Here is a 19,065-nt window from a genome sequence, read left to right as displayed (position 1 = left end):
GTGCTGTGCTTCAAATTTTTGTTCCATGTGCCCTTTTTTTAACTTTGAGCACCTGCCCCTCCAAATGTCTCTGCACGGCCCTGCTCTCCAGGTCTTAAAGCTGGTGTTCAGCGATGTCCTTGGTGTTATCTGTAAGACTTAATCAAAGGACGTCCTCTGCTTCAAAACGGAGTTAATTCAGGGCGGCTGAAACCTGCGAGGCGGCCGTTGAAACAAACACAAAAGTTCCATTAAAGAAAAATTAAGAGCCACAAAGACGGCGCCTCAGCAGAATATACAGCAAGGCCTGTCACATTAACATAAAGCATGGCGCTCAGGAATTATTAGCCTCGCTAATCTCCACAACACTCAGACGCAGCATTGCACTGCTCAAATGACCTGTCGGCCGTGATGCATGGCTGTTTTTCCCCACCAAGTGAAGAACGCCGGCTCCACACCCACCTGCTCCCCCATCTTCTTTATTTCTTGCTCTCCCGCTTTTTATTTCACCTCTTGCTCTGGATTTATAAGAGGTGGAACAGTGAAGGGCTAAAGATTACGCAAACAACAACTGAAGAAGACCAGCACGCTGAAGGTCAACAAACACATTATCCTCCACTTATCAAGAGTGTATTAACTCAGCTCATTCACTCCCGCGTTACACAGAGATAAACCAGGTCGCATCAGCTTCTCCTTCGTCAGCCTGGCCTATCTGCCGACCAACAACAGTTTAATGGCGCTGAGTTTTAGCTTGTGCTCCTGCAGCCCGAGAGCCGTCCTGCCGCACTCAGCAGGAACGGAGGGACGCTCGTCCAGAAAGAGGCGCCTCTGCAGCTTCGTGGATGCACTCGGTGCTGATGGTCGGAGTGTTGAGCTGAGGAGATCAATGGCTGATCCAGCACACAGCAGGGCAGATATAAAGGTCAGTGAAGGGGAAAATAGACTCTCTGTCACCCTGCCGATTGCTCTGATTGCCTGCCAGTCTGCTCAATTGTGACCAGCTGGCCCACCCCGTCCCTGCCCAGCAATTACCTGCAAGACGGGACAGAGACCCCAGTAGACACGCCCCCCCCAGCCAACCCCCTGCTGAGTCAAAATGCAACATTTTGCAAGCTGAACCTCTTATTCTTCTTTATCAGACAGAGGGTGAGCTAAAGCTCTATATTTCAGTGGTATCTAGAGTCCAGTATTAAAGGAATTCCTTATAGATGCAGGTTTGGAGAAAACAAACTCTTATCTGGAAAATATGTTTGCATTATAGAGCCAAAATAGTGAGAAAAATTAAAAATAGGAGCCATACTACCCCTGGAATGATGTAAAACATTTCATAACTGCTTCAGTGGGAAAGTTTTTGACAGCAAAAACTATTGTTTTATCACAGGGGGTGGAAAAAATCCAAAACACACCTTAGGTCGCGGACCAAACAGGATAAACATTTATTGAACACTCTAAAACTAAATTATTTAAACTTTAAAACCATACATTTTTACCACAATTATGAACAAGATAGCATCAACTGCGATAATGCTAGTGTGAATGCTGTATTTGGCCACTGAAGATGCTAGTGCTAATAGCTAAAAACGCTAAGGCTAAAAGCTGAAATCACTGAAGCTAATAGCCGAAAACGCTGAAGCAGGTAGCCAGAAAAAAATGTTAGCTAAATTAAAAATTAGCTTAAAAGACTAGAAAAAGAAACTTAAGTAAGTCAAAACCTCTAGCGTGTAGCTACAAAAATAGCAAAACTTCAAAAAAGTCTAAATTAGCCAAATCAGCTGGTGTGTGGTTGAAATATTTAGTAAACTCCAAAATTGCCTAATAAAGCTAAAAAGAAAAACGCTTATTTTAGCCAAAACAGCTAGCATGTAGCTGAAATATTAGCTAAACTTCAAAATAGCTTAAAAAATCTTTATAAATGCCAAAATAGTCCAAAAAGCTAGCAGAATGCCAATTTTTTAAAAACTTTAAAACCACAACTTTTTACATAATTATGAATACTAGAAAGGCAGGAATATTATTCCAAAATAAATCAACTTCAAACATTAAATAACCTTTAATATTTTACTCTATAAAAATATATTTTGTCAAAATTGTACAAGTTAGAAATGAGCTCAAGATAACATCCGGTCATTAATAACAATATAATAAAATGACCTGGAGGGCCGGCTAGAATTACCTGGAGGGCCGGATCCGGCCCCCGGGCCTTGACTTTGACTATGTTTTATCAGAATCGTTACATTTTCAAGTTAAAGGTGAATTACACCAAATTCCCACAGATTTTATTCTGAAAAAGATTCTCCAAATGTGAATTCAGCATCAGAGAGATATAGTATTACCTTTTCATCAAACTCATTTTGACAGGTGACCTTTGACCTCCACTTCCAAAGTGATGACGTAACAATTTGATATAAACTTTATATCAAATCGATGTAAAGTTTATATAAAGTTTATATCAAATTGTTACGTCATCACTTTGGAATGTGGAGGTCAAAGGTCACCTGTCAAAATGAGTTTGATGGAAAGGTAATACTATATCTCTCTAGCATCTGGCAGAAACGGCAGAGGGATGAGGAGGTTTTTGATCAAAGCCAACCCAAACCGTAAGACGAAGAGAAGCTGACGCTTAATGGAGCCAAGAACACATAAGCTCCTCACAGGGACGAAGGTTCAGCTGATGGTCATTCGAGGGAGGACGCGGTCAACGGAGCATGAAGAGAATCCCTCGTCTGTTTGCATCCACGTGGGTTTTTTATTTCAAAGCTTTAGCAATTAAGGTTTTTGTTGGAAGTTGATCTTTTTCAGAATAATTGTATAAATTTGAGTTATATCATTTCTTTTCCTCCTTAGTCCTTGTTTCATTTCATTCCTCCGTTTTCCCATCCCTCCTTGCACCACAAGGCGGTGTCATCAGATTTTTGGTTCCTAAAGTCGAGATCCAATCCAGCACTAGAGCTGTTCTGGTTCTTATCCCCAACGGGACGTACTGCCATGCAAATCGGGACAAAGGTCATTAAATATTTAGAGGTCTTAAAAAGTCTTAAATGCTTTGAGTGTATCAATTTGAAAATAATACTTTAAAAGCCTTTAAAAAGAGACTTTAGATGAGATGCTGCAAAACACTCCATATAATGTTGACAAATTTGTTAAGCTTGTAAAAAGTTTATTAATATGGCCTTTACAGACAGTGGTCTCACTTTAGATGTTAATGAATCTTACTGAATGTGTTGATAAACATTGGGCCTATTGTGCTAATAAATGTCTTATTAACACATTAATAATGTTTGTTAATGTGTTAATATTTTGTTACCAAAAAGTCTTGAATTTTGATATCTGAGCCTTGAAAATGGAAACTTCTCCATTTCATTTCAAAACGTCAATTTTTTTGACCACTATTGTTTTGATAAAATGACGTTAATAAACAGAACCAATTATTATGAACCAGCATGATGAAGGTCCACCACAAGTTTAAAAGAAGAAGAACGCTAAAGAATCACAAACAACAAGCAAGGAAGTTCAAGTTTTGATCATAAAGTGGGAATGAATTAATAAGCTGGGAAATAATGTATAAAATGGGAAAAAGGCCAAGAAACTGTTGACATGAATGGCCTTAAAAGTCTTACATTTAACGTGAAGAAAATTGTAGGAACCATCTATATAGTCAGTTTTGCAATAGTATTTAAAAAAACAATTAACTGCCATATCAACTATAATATTAAAGACCCACTATGATAAAAAAAATGAATTTAGTGTTTTAACTTGTTCTTGTAGCATTTTCTGATGATGAAGGACATGTACAAAGAAAATTACAATTATAATTGGATTTTTGAGTATTTCTTTATTCAAATTGTTGTGAATCAGGAGCAAATGAAAAATGCAGTTTGAAAAAAATCGTATTTCTTATATAGAAAATAAGCTCAGTGGACCATAAGCTCCCTTCTCTGCTCTGCAATGGGGGGGGTGGGGTTGCTTCATACCAACAGTACTGCCCACAATTCTTAATCTGCGCTCTGCAAAAACTATGTCATATTTTTTTTATTTTGCCTAATAACGAAAAAACAAAAAAAACAACTGAGTCTGCATTTAAAAAAAACATTGAAAGATGATTGAAGTGAGAATTTAAACAAAAAATGTGAGATTTGATTCAAATCTTAAAATTTTGGTCAAGGTTTTGTACAGTTCAATATACAACAAGATAAAACGAAATTTTCAGAAAAAGTATTCTTTTAATTTTCTAATAACAAAGTAGCAATTAAAAAACAGCCCTACAGTTGGCTTCTACTGAGTTTGGTGCTATATAATAAAACAATATTAAATACAGTGGCGGGCCGTGCATTTCACACCTAGGCCTTCAGTAGTGCTCCATCTGAATCAATCCAACCCTCAATAACTATTTTATGGCAATAAAACTTCTACTGCAGGTACAGCTGCCACACACACACCAAAAGCATAAAAAATAACCTGATAAAATTTCAATATTATGTAGGGAGATAGCAAAATTTTACTCACCAAAAATCCAGATTATTTAAACACAAAATCCATCCTTTCTATCCTCAAGATTTCAATCACTCTGTCGTGCAGAATCCGTGCGTTTCGCAGATGGAAAGTGTTCCGTGGCTGTGATAAGCTGGAAAAAGCTGCATGCGGGAATTGTTCTGGTATTCCTGAAGCCTCTTGTGGTCCAGGAGGGAGACAAACATCAGTTTTTGTGATCTTGAAATCTGGTCTGTGTCTGGAAAATAATATTGTCGGTAGTGCGCGCGAGGCTTTTGCGCAGCACCTCTTCGTGAGCTCGGAGCGCCCGTGGTGCGTTCAGGGGCCTCGTAGATTTCCTCGTATCAGCTTCTCTCCGGCTCAACAGAGTCACAGAACTCCTTTACCCGTGCCAGACAAAACTGTGCCACAACTTTACCCAGACATTCATTTTCCACCAAAAATCAGACGATGAGACGCTTTCCACTGGTAACATCTTCAAACCTGACACGCCGCTCCTCGACACCTGTGTCCATCACATAACGCAGAACCAGAGCGAGCTGCGAGCTGTCCAATCAAAGCGCGTGAAAATGATGACGTTTCCGTGCGCCTGCTAGAGGGCCTTGGTGTCGCCTACTCCAAATCTGATTGGTTGAAGCAACAGTTTGGTCGACAATTATTTTATGCTACAGGGCCCGCAGAACTGATTGTGAAGGCCTTCGGGCAGATTTCTTTGACCCTAGCAACAAATGGTGCTGCAATGTGATTGGTTAATGCTTAAATAGGAAAATACACGTCTGGAAGCAGCGCAACCAGGGAGACAGCAATGAAAGGACGAAGACAGAGCATTTGGAATTATAGAATACGTATTCACGGAAATAAATAATAATTAATATCAGTCTGTGATTCAGATATTTTTAGGCCAGCAGAGAAGGCCTTGCAGGCCCTGACGGCCCGCCACTGATTAAATATATTACATTTAGACCAACACATGTTTGAAACTTTCAACATAATCATAATCAACATGGAAACACATGCAATTCAAAAACAAGACAACCAACAGAGGTTTCTATCCATATAAAGACGTATCAAACATAGAATAATTGGGAATACAATTTATTGGAAAATACTCAAGTAATTAAGTCAATTATTACTAATACTTGTAAAAAAAAATCCTATTTGTTATTTTGTATAAAGAACATGATAATTATCGATTAAGATTGTCAAAATAAGTGCAATAGATTTCTTCAAAGGGAGTGGGAGGAAGTAAACTTCTTCCCAATCTTCAAAATTCCAATCTTACTCTGGACGGATGGATGGATGGACGGGTGAATGGATGGATGGATAGACAGTTGAATGGATGGACGGAAGGATGGATGGATGGATGGATGGCTGGATGGATGGATAGAAGGACGGGTGAATGGATGGATGGACAGATGGTCGAATGCATGGATGGAAAGTCAAATGGATGGATGGACAGATGGATAGATAGATGAATGGACAGATGGATGGATGGATGAATGGACAGATGGATGGATGGAAGGACGGTTGAATAGATACATGGATGGACGGAGGGACGGACGGACTGGCAGAAGGATGGATGGATGGATGGATGGATGGATGGATGGATGGATGGATGGATGGAAGGACAGGTGAATGGATGGATGGGCAGATGGTCGAATGGATGGATGGAAAGTCAAATGAATGGACAGACGGATGGATAGAAGAATGAATTGACAGACGGATGGATGGATGGATGGATGGATGGATGGATGGATGGATGGATGGATGGATGGATGGAGGGACAGAGGGACAGATGGACAGAAGGATGGATGGATGATGGATGGAAAGACAGAAGGATGGATGGAGGGACAGAGGGACAGAAGGATGGATGGATGATGGATGGAAAGACAGAAGGATGGATGGATGGATGGAGGATGGATGGATAGATGGATGGATGGATGGATGGATGGACGGACATTTGAATGGATGGACGGAATGATGGATGGATGGATGGATGGATAGATGGATGGATGGACGGATGGATCTGCTGCCTCTACTGGTCCCCTCTGGAGTGAAGCTAAGTAACAGCAGATTTTGGGAATCCACGTTTCTTAAAAACCTCTGGAGAACAAGAACTCATTTGATCACATCTTGACACTCGTCTCGATCAGTCGTCAAGAACCAGAAACCAGGCGGCGGACTCGATTACAGAGGATGCCCCCCCCTGAACCTCTGTGAAGCACAAATCACAAACGCTGCAGCCGGGAACGAAGAGTGAATCTCAATAGTTTAGAAAGCCAAGCTTATGATGCCTCAGAGCTTCAACTGACTGGGCCATAACTTCTCCCGGCAATTCCTCTTTCCCTCAGCAAAAGCAAGAGGACTCTGCTTTTTCTTATTCAAAAAGACCAACGTGAGCCATAACTTTCACCCGTCCAGTCCAATACCTGTTCATATTTCCTGTCTTTGATTCATATTAATTTTTCCACCACTGCTCAGTCATAAGACGCAGTTTATTGCCTCCCTGCACCACTTCATCTTCTGCCGGTCTCCTCACTGTAAACCCCGTGACACACTGGTGATGGATGTGGACTCCGGCTCACAGACCCGAACACCCTTCAGTTCCCCGTCCTCCCCCACCCCCGGAGGAAGTTTGGTGCATTTTGAGAAGCCCTCTGCGTGGATCCTCGCTTCCTTTTCTTTTAAGATACAGCTTTAAGAGCTGGCTGACAATCAACACTCTGTGGCCAAATACATGTTGTGTTTGATCAGATGCTGCGCACTTTTCAGAAGCTCATTTTGCTTTTGGAGCAACTTCTCAGATTCTTCAGGACCATCTGGTGCATCCGGATAAGTCAAGGATTTAGATATCATCCATGACAGTTCTCAAGAATTGGACCTCAAGTGACTTAACTGGATTAATTAAGGGTTTAAAAAACTGAGATTGTTTTGGAAGAGTTCAAATCAAAGAAGGTTAACTAAGTTGCAAAACTGCATCCATAAAAAAACATTTCTGGTACAAACAGACAACAGTATACAGTATGTTAGTAATTCATGGCATCAATTTACAAGCATAGAAGAGACTTGAGGATATGGACTATGTTTTTTTACTTTTCACAATCAACCTTAAATAGTCAAATGTACCTCAAGGTATAGATGTCAAAGAAAAAAGTACCATTTCACTCACTGAGGGTTATTGAGGGATATTGCTACTCTGGAAGGCCCACGCCTCCATCCTCAATGTCTGGGCTCTTCGACGTGATCTCTTTGTAAAAACAACAAAAAAATAATAATTAAAAGATTTAAAAGAACTATTTTATGAATGATAGAACACTAAACTATCATTTATAAATCTTTAAATCGTCACATTAAAGATCCACTCTGCTCATTTTCAATCTATTTTTTAAAGCGTTCCCAGTGGTCTTTTAATTTTGATTGAAGAAAACAAATAAACAAAGCTCGCAAACTAAGACTACCAAGGTCTGACCCCAAACTAACATGTTAAAACTCAGAAGTCTATATATATATATATATATGTAGATATATATATATATATAATTTTCTAGAACAGGGGTCATTAATCTTTGACAATAAAAGAGCATTTGAGCTCGTTTTCTACTGATCAAAACCTAGAAGGAGCCACGTAGTCTTACTTTAGCCTTTAAGATATTTTAATTTGCATTCGTGACCTTCTTTTTTTATACAATAAATATGAATTATGTCTATTTTTGGCACAAACTAAAGCAAAAATCATGAAAAGAACCAAGCATCTCTCAAAATCTGATTTTTTTTTTCTATTTAGTTTTGAGAGAAGCTCAGCTAACTTATTTTCCAAATAAGAGACGCTCTGTGCCAAACAGGATCATCTCAGTGCAGCTCTGCACAGCTAGTAATTATTGTTGTGCAACATAAGATAATATGTGCTTTTAACTAATAAAAGATCAAACTTTTTACTAAAGTTTTGCTTGCATATAAAATCTGTTCATTCTGGAGGTAGAGTTGATCAAACAAGACGTCTTCAGGTCAACAGGGATGTAAAAATCTACAAAGTTTATCATCTATGTGAACCTCAGACATCAATGTATATATTTAACTCATCTAAATTAAATAAATGCTAATTAAGTAATCCTTACTTTAAAAAATTACTATTCTTTTATTTATCTGTAGCTAAAGAGCTTCCATTGAGAGATAAAAGAGACACATGTGGCTCTGGAGCTGCAGGTTGCAGACCTCTGTTCTAGGACATAGTTTCTGCAGAGCGGCAGTAGCTCAATATGAATTTTGGGTTGTGGGTAGGACCATTGGTGCAGAGCAACCCCGTCCCCTCTTCCCCTCCCCGTTGCTGAGAGCTGGGGGACTGTGACCCACCCAGGATATTTTTTTTTATGTCACATATAAGCTCTTTTTCAAACTGCATTTGTTTTTGTCTGCTCCTGATTCACAATGATTGGAATAAATAAATGTGACATTTTTTGCTTAATTTAATTTATTCATCAGAAAAAAGCCACAAAAAATGTATCAACATATTTTTTTTATCAAAGTGAGATTTTAAGGAGAAGAAAATAACAAAAAAAAACACCTCCTTTTTAAAAAAATATATACTCATAAAAAATACCATTATATATGATAACTTATGACAATTATTTATGTTACCAGTAAAAGTATGACCTTAGCTTAAGGTGGCTGGAAAGCCAATTTAAGCTAAAAGAATCAAAATGTTATATAAACTGAGTTTACAAGATAAATAAATACATAAATGTATAAAAAGTCAAACGGAAGTCCATCTCTGTGACAGTCAGGGATTCAAATGCAGCACAAATCGTCGAGATACCTAAACCGAATAAAATAAAAGCATTTTTTTTTTCATCTTAATAAAAATAAAAAAAGCTGCAAATAATGCTAATTTAATCATTTTTTTTAAATTAAAAAAATTAATTTGAGGGATTTTAAATTTGATTTAAAAAATTTGAAATAAAAAACATACATATGTACAGTATATATATATATATACAAAAATTTAATTTAGTTAATATATATATATGTATATATATATATATATATATATATATTTTTTTTTTTTTTTCTTTTTAATTAAATATGACATTCGACCTAGTTGTCATTTTATTTGTGCAGCTTCTCAATGCTGGTTGAATAAATGTTCTGTGAGATTACATAAGAAGTTGCGGATGAGCTACATGTCAATGAGCATGATAAACCTGAATAAACTGGTTAAAGTCCGGTTCTGACAGAGCTGCGGTCAGAACCTCCAGCTCCTGAAGACTGTCCTTTCCCAGAGAATGTTCTGCAGGAGTGTTGTTCGCTCTTCACATGGAAGGAAATCAGAAGGAAGTTCATTTGCAAAGAAATTTCCACTGAGCAGTCCCAGATGGTGGACAGCGATGATGCAACGGCGTGTCAACAGCGAGACAGCTGTGCGTTTCAAAGGAAGATCTGAGCGGGCCTTCCTGCATTCTGAGCAAACAGCGCAGAGATTGTGGCGGCGCTGCCGAGCACTTTGAACCGTGTTTGCAGCTTTATGCACCATTTGGTTACACATACGGCCAGAAGAACATTCTTCCTCATTCCCAATGTTCAATTTGAAAAGAACTCATCTGAAGTGAAATGAAGGAAACAGCCGGAGCAGCAAATACCACTGGGATTTGGGTTTGATTGGTTAAAGAGCGCCGACAGAACCAAAGTGTCTCAGAGAGGAGATGAGCATCACCACCACTTGCTGCTGAGAGGTTGGAGCACACAACAGACTCGGCTTGCTTTGTCATGAAGATAGAAACGAGTCTGATCCTCAAAGGAGACTGACCTGAGAGTCGCTGTGGACACTGAGGTCTGCTGATGATGATAGGCTGCCCCCCGGTGGTACAAATAAGACCCAAAAACATCAGCTTCATCCCTTCAGCCATCACTGAAAACTGTGTTTGAACTCCTAAATAAAAAGTATCAACACTTCTTTCAAAGCGATTGTCACAACATCCCAAACAAACCTGAAGTTGCTAAAGTTGTGATTCAGAAAAACTCAAAGAGTTCAAATCTTTTTTGTTAAAGTTCATCCATATGGTGCGTTTTTACCACAATCCCACAACCGTCTTAAAAAGCCATTTTTCATGTTGATCTGAAGCCTCCGTTTCCAAAATCTTCTCTGAGGGGGCGTGGCTTTTGGAGCCCTCCCCCATCTGTGTCATAAATTTGTACCGCTGCTACATAAAAACATCCATCAATCTGGGTAATGTCCAGCCGTATGGTTCTGATCCGGATGTCAGCTGGACGAGGAAGTGAAGATCTTCATGGACAGAACTTCCTCCAAAATCCTGATTCTTTCTCCTTCCAGTTCACCAAAGACTCTTTTAGCTAATTCTCCAATGTTTATTGACTGTGATCAATACATTCAATCATTGGTTTCTCAGAGTTCTTGATAAAATAATGAAAGCTAACATCCAAATGCTCTTTCATTGATTTACAATCCTTTCCAACTGCGGTCAAATGAGCCGCCGTTCACATTTCCGTGGTCACATCAAGAAGCTCCGTGGAGTCTGGTGGAGATTTTCCAGCGTTCTCAGTCCTGCTACCGTAAGTATTGGATGAAACTCACACCAAAAATCCAGTGTTATCCAAAAAAATTGTGGTGTAGAAAATAGCATAAGCTCTCTGCTTGTGAGAGCGTTTGAGAGGTCATGTAAGCTAGTAGGAGAGAATGGAAACAGATGACTGGGCCGGGTCTGTTTTAGCAGCAGATTGGACAGCTGAGAAATCGTAACTTCAGAGGCATGAATGAGAAATCATTTCTTTGAATGTTGATCCAACGTTTGTCCAAAGAGATATTAAAAGGACTGCTTAGAGAACAGCCTCAGTGGACGTTTATTCACAAACATCCTCATCAAATCCGACCCTTGAGCAGTAGGACTTTCACTTTAGCTGCAGGTTATTGTTTTGGCTAGAGCGCTCCATACTAAACATCCAGAAATTATTCAAGACAGATTTTAAAACAGATATTTATTTGAGGAATCACAAAAAATGTAGTCACACTCTGATCATCTTTAGATCACTTCTGGAACTGTTCCCAGTGCAGTTTTAAATATGATTCAACCGTTTTGAGGATGTCAATTCTGCATCCTCTGCATTGTGGGCAGGAAACTTAGGGCGGAGCAACCCCGCCCCTCTTCCCCTACCCATGGCTGAGCAAGCAGGGAGCCTAGTATATTTTCTATGTCACAAATACACTTTTCCAAACTGTATTTTTTCTTTTTTTTTGTCCTGAATCAAAACAATTCGTAAAACGAAATATTCAGAAATGCTATTTTAAGCTTAATTTTCTTTATATTTGTCTTCTATCATCAGGAAAATGCCACAAAAAGATGTTATTTTGTTAAATACATTTTTTTGTTTTATTAATTGTTTCATTATTTTTAGTTATTGCTTAGTTTTGTTTTTTTTTTTGCTTGTTTTTTCTTTTTTTTTAAACCTAAAATGAACAAACAAAAAACCAAATAGTTAGATTCATTTTTGAAATCTCAGAATAAAAATTGTTCCTTGGATTTTGCGGGGTTAATGTGTGTCGTTGAACTCTAGTGAGGCATCCAAAACCATGCTTAGGCACATTTATGTGACAAACTAAGAACCCTAAACGGTGATGTTCCTCTACGTAATATTCAGTTTCAGCTTCAGACCTTTGGTATTAAATCGGTTGATAACCAACATAAAACCATTCAGGCAAAAGGTCTAACAACAGAAGAAGACGGTCAACCTCGCTTCATTTCTGAAAAACAGCTTCAACTCCTGAAATCCAGCTGACAGATAAATGACAGAAGAAGAGCGCTGTGTTTCCTGTGACAGATCCAGGAGTCTGTCGGAGGACTCCTTCATGAAGTCTGTGTTGAATCGAAGCGTTCTGCTGGAAAACACGTTAGCATCACGTGGTCAGACTCGGTCACAGTTCACGGCTCCTCCAAAAGGACGATGATGTAAAAAACCAACATCAAACGCGCTAAAGATTGGATGAAAAGAGAACTGAAGCTCAATCTGAACCGTCTGAGTCCTGTGAAGATCTGAGAGCTGAAACTCACCTTTGAGGGAACTCATCAAACCTGACAGAAGTGCAGCGCGTCGCTCAGGAGGAGCTCCATAAGCTGCTCTACCGCCGCGACTACGGGATTTCAGGGATGTGCAACAAATTGGGTCAACATTTTTGCCATTTACCAGATAATATTTAAATCTTTGACACTTCCTCAAAGTTCAAGAGGAAAAACTCATCGCAGGAGTGAGCTGAAAAATCCAAGTTGAATCAAAGCAGGAAGAAAAAATACAAATTCAAGAGAACAAATTTGATAATAAGAATGAAAAATCTTACTTTTTTCGTCAGAATTAAACCTTACTATTGACCAAACTATCATACTATTTTTGCGTTTAAACCTTTATTTTGCCTATTTTTGTAAAGTTTCTATTGAAACAAAACAAGTAACTTAGGTCACTCTCAACACACAAAGTCATTAAGCCAATAGCAAGACTTTACAATAGACCATAACACACTTTCAGGCTGGACTCACACTGATCTCTATTATCACTGTTTAATGCTCGGCCGTTCCAGAACTATACAGAAGAGCCGCCACGATTAGTCGACGTATCGACGACTAATCGTCTATTAAAATAGTCGACGACTAATTTAATAGTCGATTAGTCGGTACTTTATATTATATGGAGTGAGAGTGTAGTAAAGTTAAAAGTTATAATTGTATTATGCTCGATTTTTGGACTGTTTTGGCATTTATTACGTTTTTTAGGCTATTTTGGAGTTTAGCTAACATTTCAGCTACATGCTAGCTGTTTTGGCAAATCTAGGATTTTTTCAGTCTTTTGGGCTAGCTAATATTTTTAGCTACGTGCTAGCTATTTAGGCTAATTGAGGATTTTTTGTTTTTTTTAGGTTAATTTGGGGTTTAGCTAACATTTCAGCTACATGCTGGCTATTTTGGCTAATTTAGGCTTTTTATTTTTTAGACTTAGCTTAAATTTCAGCTACATGCTAGCTGTTTTGGCTAATCTAGGATGTTTTCAGTCTTTTGGGCTAATTTGGAGTTTAGCTAAGATTTCAGCTGCATGCTAGCTGTTTTGGCTAATTTAAGCTTTTTTTGTTCTTTAGGTTGTTTTGAAGTACAACTACTATATCAGCAGCTTGCAAGCTATTTTAGCTAATTTGGGCTTTTTTCAGTTTTTTTAGGCTAATTTGGCATTTAGCTAATATTTTAGGTGGCTATCAGCTTCAGGGTTTTTTAGCTATCTACTTCAGGGTTTTTTAGCTATCTACTTCAGCGTTTTTTAGCTATCAGCTTCAGGGTTTTCAGCTATCAGCACTAACATCTTCAAAAGTCAGCTAACAGCATTCACACTGCTTATACTGCTTTGATCTTGTTCAGGTCAAAATGGACAAATTTACAGCTGGGAAAATGAGTACATTTTGACCGCACCTCATTACAAAGGGTTAAAACACAACTCAAGCTTTAAAAGATTTCACCAGATCTGCCACTAAAACACTCACCTTTACCAGACAGAGAGCATTCTTGGATGTTTTCACCTGGAATGACTTTCCACTAGTTATTAGATCTATAGACTTTATAGTCCACAATATAAATGATATCAACTGGAAACCAGTATGAACCCAATGGCTGAGTTTCATCTTCAGAACAGCAAAGATCTAGAGCACATTCTATATCAGCTGAACTCCTCCTCTTGCTGTCTGGACAATCTAGCCACAAGTTTAAAAAAAACAAAAACAAAACACAGTATGTACCTCTCTGGTCATCTGGATCCAGTCTTTTGTCAGTTCCTAGAGTCAAAATTAAACATGGAGAAGCTGCATTCAGCTTCTATGCTCCACAGATCTGGAACAGACTTCCAGAAAGTCTTAGACTCGCCTGTTTTAAGCTGCATTTGACTATTTAAGAGTTAACATCTGCACTTTTTATTTCTTTTAATTTGAACCTCCTGAAAATCTGTTTTAAACTGATTTAGGGACCAAATATTACAATCAATCAAGACTGACAGAAAGCTGAGAAGGTTGAGTGACCAGCATGTAAGTCCATTTTGAATCAGTTACCAATCATACTATCTAATATCAACTGTGTTATCAGCTGCTCAGTCAGTGATTTAATCCAAATCCGCTCCAGAGTCATAGATGGTCAGTCTATGCTGTAATGGGTGTCATGCAGCCTCTGGACTCACGGTCGTTGCACTGCGTCCCCGTGTAGGAGGTCATGGAGCAGTCGCAGGTGTAGTTCTCCCACTGCTGGATGCAGACGCCCATGTTGGCGCAGGAGTCCTCCTGACAGGTGGTGCTGGGTCCTGCCGCAGATCCCCACATGGAAACAGAGGTGATAATCAGATCTGAGTCCAGAGACTCACCCTTTAGGTTGCTGCAATTTTGTATTTTCTCCACGTGGACATTTGGGCTGAATCATCTTTTCATTTATGCATAAAGCTGCAGATGCATCTAGAACTTTTTTATATCCTCCTGTTACCATTTCTCTTTCCTTAAATAAAATAAAATAAAATACAGACTTACCTGGTTTACATTTAAATGACGTGATGAGATGAAGGATAGAACGGAACCAAAAAACAGGAGCTCAAACTGCCTCTTTTGATTCAAAGTTTCATGCAAGAATGACCCTAGGAGGCTAAGCAAGCAAAGCTCTCTTCTGCACTGTGCGCTATCGCCATCTAGTGGGAATGCGATGCAGAACAACCTGGATTTCAGCTGTCAGTGAAAAGCTCTGACAGAAGCTCCAAGAGCCAAAAACATCTTGATGTGATGAAGGCCTAGGATGAAACATGGGCGAAACGAGGGTTAAATGACCGAGCGGTTGATCATGAGTCACTGCAAAAACAGGAAAAAAAAGCGTTACAAAATCAAACAGACACGTTAAATGAAAACACCAGAATACAATGGGCAACCAATTGTGAATGATGAGACTTTATTTGGAAAAATAAACTAATAAACCACTTTGTCATAGTGTGTACAATACAGTGAAAAACAATCATCAAACCCATTCAGATTGTCACACTTGTTCTCTGTTGTCAGCAAACACATCCGTTGGTCCAACACGGATCTCTACGAGTCTTAAAGAACAGTAAACTCAATGTCCAGCGTAACATGCAGACGAGAGGAGGTTGTGGAGGATGATCCAAAACAGCCATGAAAACGTCACAAAAGATGGAAACATTTTGTCCGTTTGCTCGTTTTCCACAAAATGTTTCAAAGATCCATATTCATGGAGCTGCGGCAGAGCGGCGGCAGCACAAGCAGCTGGAAAGCAACACGCACAAACAGCTTTGGCAATCGCTGTGGAAGCAAACTGCATAGACTGGGCTCCAGGTTTGGCCTGATGCAGATTGCATGACCAGAAGTTCCTCCGTTCACATGGAGGTCACATGATGATTGTACAAAGAACTGTTCACTAAAGAACGATCCCAAACCACAGGCGTCCAGTCAGCACTTCTTCCTGATGTCACAGGTTAACTGTGGGAACTAGAGATGTTTTAGGTCCTTTTGTTAACTTATGATGGATGTTTTACATTTATACTGCAATTATGATGATATTTTTTAATCTAAATTGGCCGCTTGATGAAATTATTTCACTTTTCAGCGAAGAATGTACAATACGACCTGGCTGCAGCCCAGGCATCATTAGGCGGTGTTGTGCCAAAATACAAAATACAGAATTTGTTATCCCTGCCCCAGCACGACTTCTGGCATCACTGATTTGGTTCATAACACTCAAATTCAGCAAAAAAAGAAGATGGTTGTTTACGATATACAAAACAAATTAACAATGCTAGAGACGGTGGATACAAATTCTGGCAGGGAAAACGTATCTTGGCACAACACCGGAACTGGAAGTTCACATTCAACCCCTACTGTTCCCATTTGGGTCAAAAAAGACTAGTTTACCAGGCGACCCTAACAGATACTAGGGCTGAGTATCGCCAATAATTTCCAGATTCAATTTGATTCGATTCACCAGAGCCTGGATTGATTTGATTCTGATTTTTTAGATTATTTCAATCCTCTCGATTCGATTCAATTCAGTTTTTAGTTTACACATTTAGACATTTGTTTAGTAATACATTAATAATCTATAAAAGTTCTGAAAATATTCATATTAATATGATATAGTTCACAAACTGTAAAAGGGATTATTGACAGGATAGTTAAGACCATACAGTGTTACATGGATTCTCAGACGGAGAAGCTCCAACAATTGTTCTGCTTCTCCTGGAGGGCGTTTCAGTTTGGCCACTAGGTGGCGATCATATTATAGCATTACACCTTATTCCAGAAGAAGAAGAAAGCAAGAGCAACAAACTGTGCTTTAGACTACAACTGGTTACTTCAAAAAATGTTTCCCTAAAGGAGTTTGGAAAATTCATGTCTATGAGTTTATAAAGAAGTTAATTTAGTCAGTAATGGATGCTTATGTCGACCTGTGGGAAATCCCATTATATGTTAGCATCAAGCTAGTGTCAATGCTAGACTTTAGCATTATGCGTTAGACAGATCTCTATTTTTATGGATTGTTTATTGATCTCTAAAGCTTAGATTGATTAATCGATTTTATCAACCCATCCCTTACAAGTACGGGTTGTTCCGTTTTAAGCTCTTAACCTTCAAAAAGCCAGAGATGTCTCTGTCAAAACCTACTACGTCCTTAAGCGATCAGCGTGAATCAGCTGATCCAAAGATAAGAATCAGAATGAGCTGATTCATGTTGATTGCATAAAGGGTTGAAAAGTTATGATAGTCGAAGGAAAGTAAAGTATCTCAACACTTTTTTGTATCATTTTAAGATAATCTTTCAGACTAAATTGTTTATTCACATTAAAACTAGGGCTGTGAAAATTACTGCATTAACACATGCGATTAATCAAACAGAATAACTTGTTAATATTCATTAACCCAAATTAATTGCACCTCGAGGATCAGCAGTCCTTCGCTTTGCCTCATCGATTTCGGCTTCCACGGCGTGCATATAGTCATAAAATTTATCTAGCAAAACATTGTGATTAATAGTGATTAATCACAACACAAAATGTGAATAATATGACTTTTTTTAATCGATTGACAGCCTCAATTAAAAAGTAAAAGTCCTAAATTTACTGTTTTGGGTGTGATTTTATATTGTGAGTATTCGTAGATAGTAGATGGTCATCAAATACTGTAACAAAAAAAAGGTTAATTGCGATTAATCGCAATCAATTTTTTCCCAGGTTTGCGATTAATTAGGTAATTTTTTTTAATCGATTCCCGGTTCTATTTAAAGCATTTTAATAAAAGGTCCTACCATTTTGAAATCTTGTGGAATTTCCTTTTCCGGCTTGTCTGCAAACAGGTTTTTTGGTTATTCTGTAAATGGGAGTCGATCTTGTGAGATTTTATGGAGGTAGGAGCAGATTTATGGTTTTGTTTTCTTGTTTGTGTTCCTCAAAATTTCAAAGTCATTCCGAATAATTGCACTAGCTGAACAAAGACGCCATGCGGAGGGAGAGTCCGTTTAGTGAAGAAGATCTAAACGCTCCAGGAATAGATTGTGTCACTAAAACATCAGTTCACCATCTAAAGGTTTACATCAATGTTACGCAGCTTTTCAACATAAAAACAAGTTCTACAAAAGACATAAAAACAGAGCACCTGTTGGTTCGTTTTTAAAAGTGGCTGACGGCACTCTGACGGGTGGGCGGGGCCAATATGGCCGATAATATATGGAGGTGCGTACGAGGAAACGGCTGATTCTAGCTGTTGGTGAGTGAGACAGCGAGTGCAGTAAGTAGGATGGAGTGGGTCCCATACAAATGCATGGTGGAGGAGCTGCTGTTAGCATTGAGCAGGAAGAAGGGGCTGTTGGAGCTGAAGTTGGAGTTGATTTTGGGGGTGTAGTAGTCTAGGTCAGGCTGAGATCTGAGCGACGGGGTACCTTCACATCCTCGCTCGATCTGCCCGCTGCGGAACAGAGCGTCGTTGAGGAGATCCGGCAGGCGGCCGTTGAGGTCCACGGAGGCCAGGCAGCCCTGGAAGCCCTCTCTGGAAGCCACCAGCTTTGGCAGGTTGCCATACATGCCGGGACCCAGTCCTGCGATGAACAGATCGCCTGGAAGACACAACAGACTCAAATAATTAGTCTTATGTCATAGTCTGGGTAAATACTTGATTCTGATTGGCTGCAATAAAAACGGTGATAATGGACACTTAAAGAAGTTCAGCTGAAATACCCTTCATTGATAACCGGAGCATCAAAAATATACGTTATTCCACAGTTAATCATAAAAGCGAAACAGTCGAAAACTAGTTTGTTGTCTATCTCTCTCTCTTGTCTACCTTATTGTATGATACAGAGTGAATACATGCTTATAAATTAAGTTATTATGAATTAATACAATTGTTTGTTTGTTCATACGAAAACAAATATTCTTGAGGATGTTAGGGCTTCATCTACTGCGGAGGATTTAAAGAAAAAAACTGAAAGCTCATCATTTTAGTATATCTGTTACGTAGTTTCTACATGTTCACGTGTTTTCATTTGATTTTATACATTTTTACCAATTAGTTTTAAATTTATA

General features: G+C 38.8%; 1 protein-coding gene across 10 annotated transcripts in view; it reads right to left on the bottom strand.

Annotated features, from left to right (window-relative positions):
* Window positions 1–19,065, bottom strand: part of nrxn3a (neurexin 3a) — a 170,820-nt gene that overhangs the window by 30,256 nt on the left and 121,499 nt on the right. For all 10 annotated transcript variants that reach the window (XR_002921799.2, XR_002921824.2, XR_002921802.2 and 7 more), the window contains 2 exons: window positions 18,423–18,596; window positions 14,677–14,796 (listed from right to left, as the gene is read on the bottom strand). Coding sequence is in view for 6 of the 10 variants with exons in the window: in XM_024295746.2 (XP_024151514.1) it covers window positions 14,677–14,796; window positions 18,423–18,596 (294 nt within the window). In the remaining 4 variants the exon portion in view is untranslated. The remainder of the gene's footprint in view (window positions 1–14,676; window positions 14,797–18,422; window positions 18,597–19,065) is intronic.

The sequence above is a fragment of the Oryzias melastigma genome, linkage group LG22 (genome assembly GCF_002922805.2).
Source record: "Oryzias melastigma strain HK-1 linkage group LG22, ASM292280v2, whole genome shotgun sequence".
NCBI classification, from domain to species: domain Eukaryota; kingdom Metazoa; phylum Chordata; class Actinopteri; order Beloniformes; family Adrianichthyidae; genus Oryzias; species Oryzias melastigma.
Note: the sequence above shows the minus strand (reverse complement) of the source record. Positions and strands in the feature narration are given on the sequence as shown.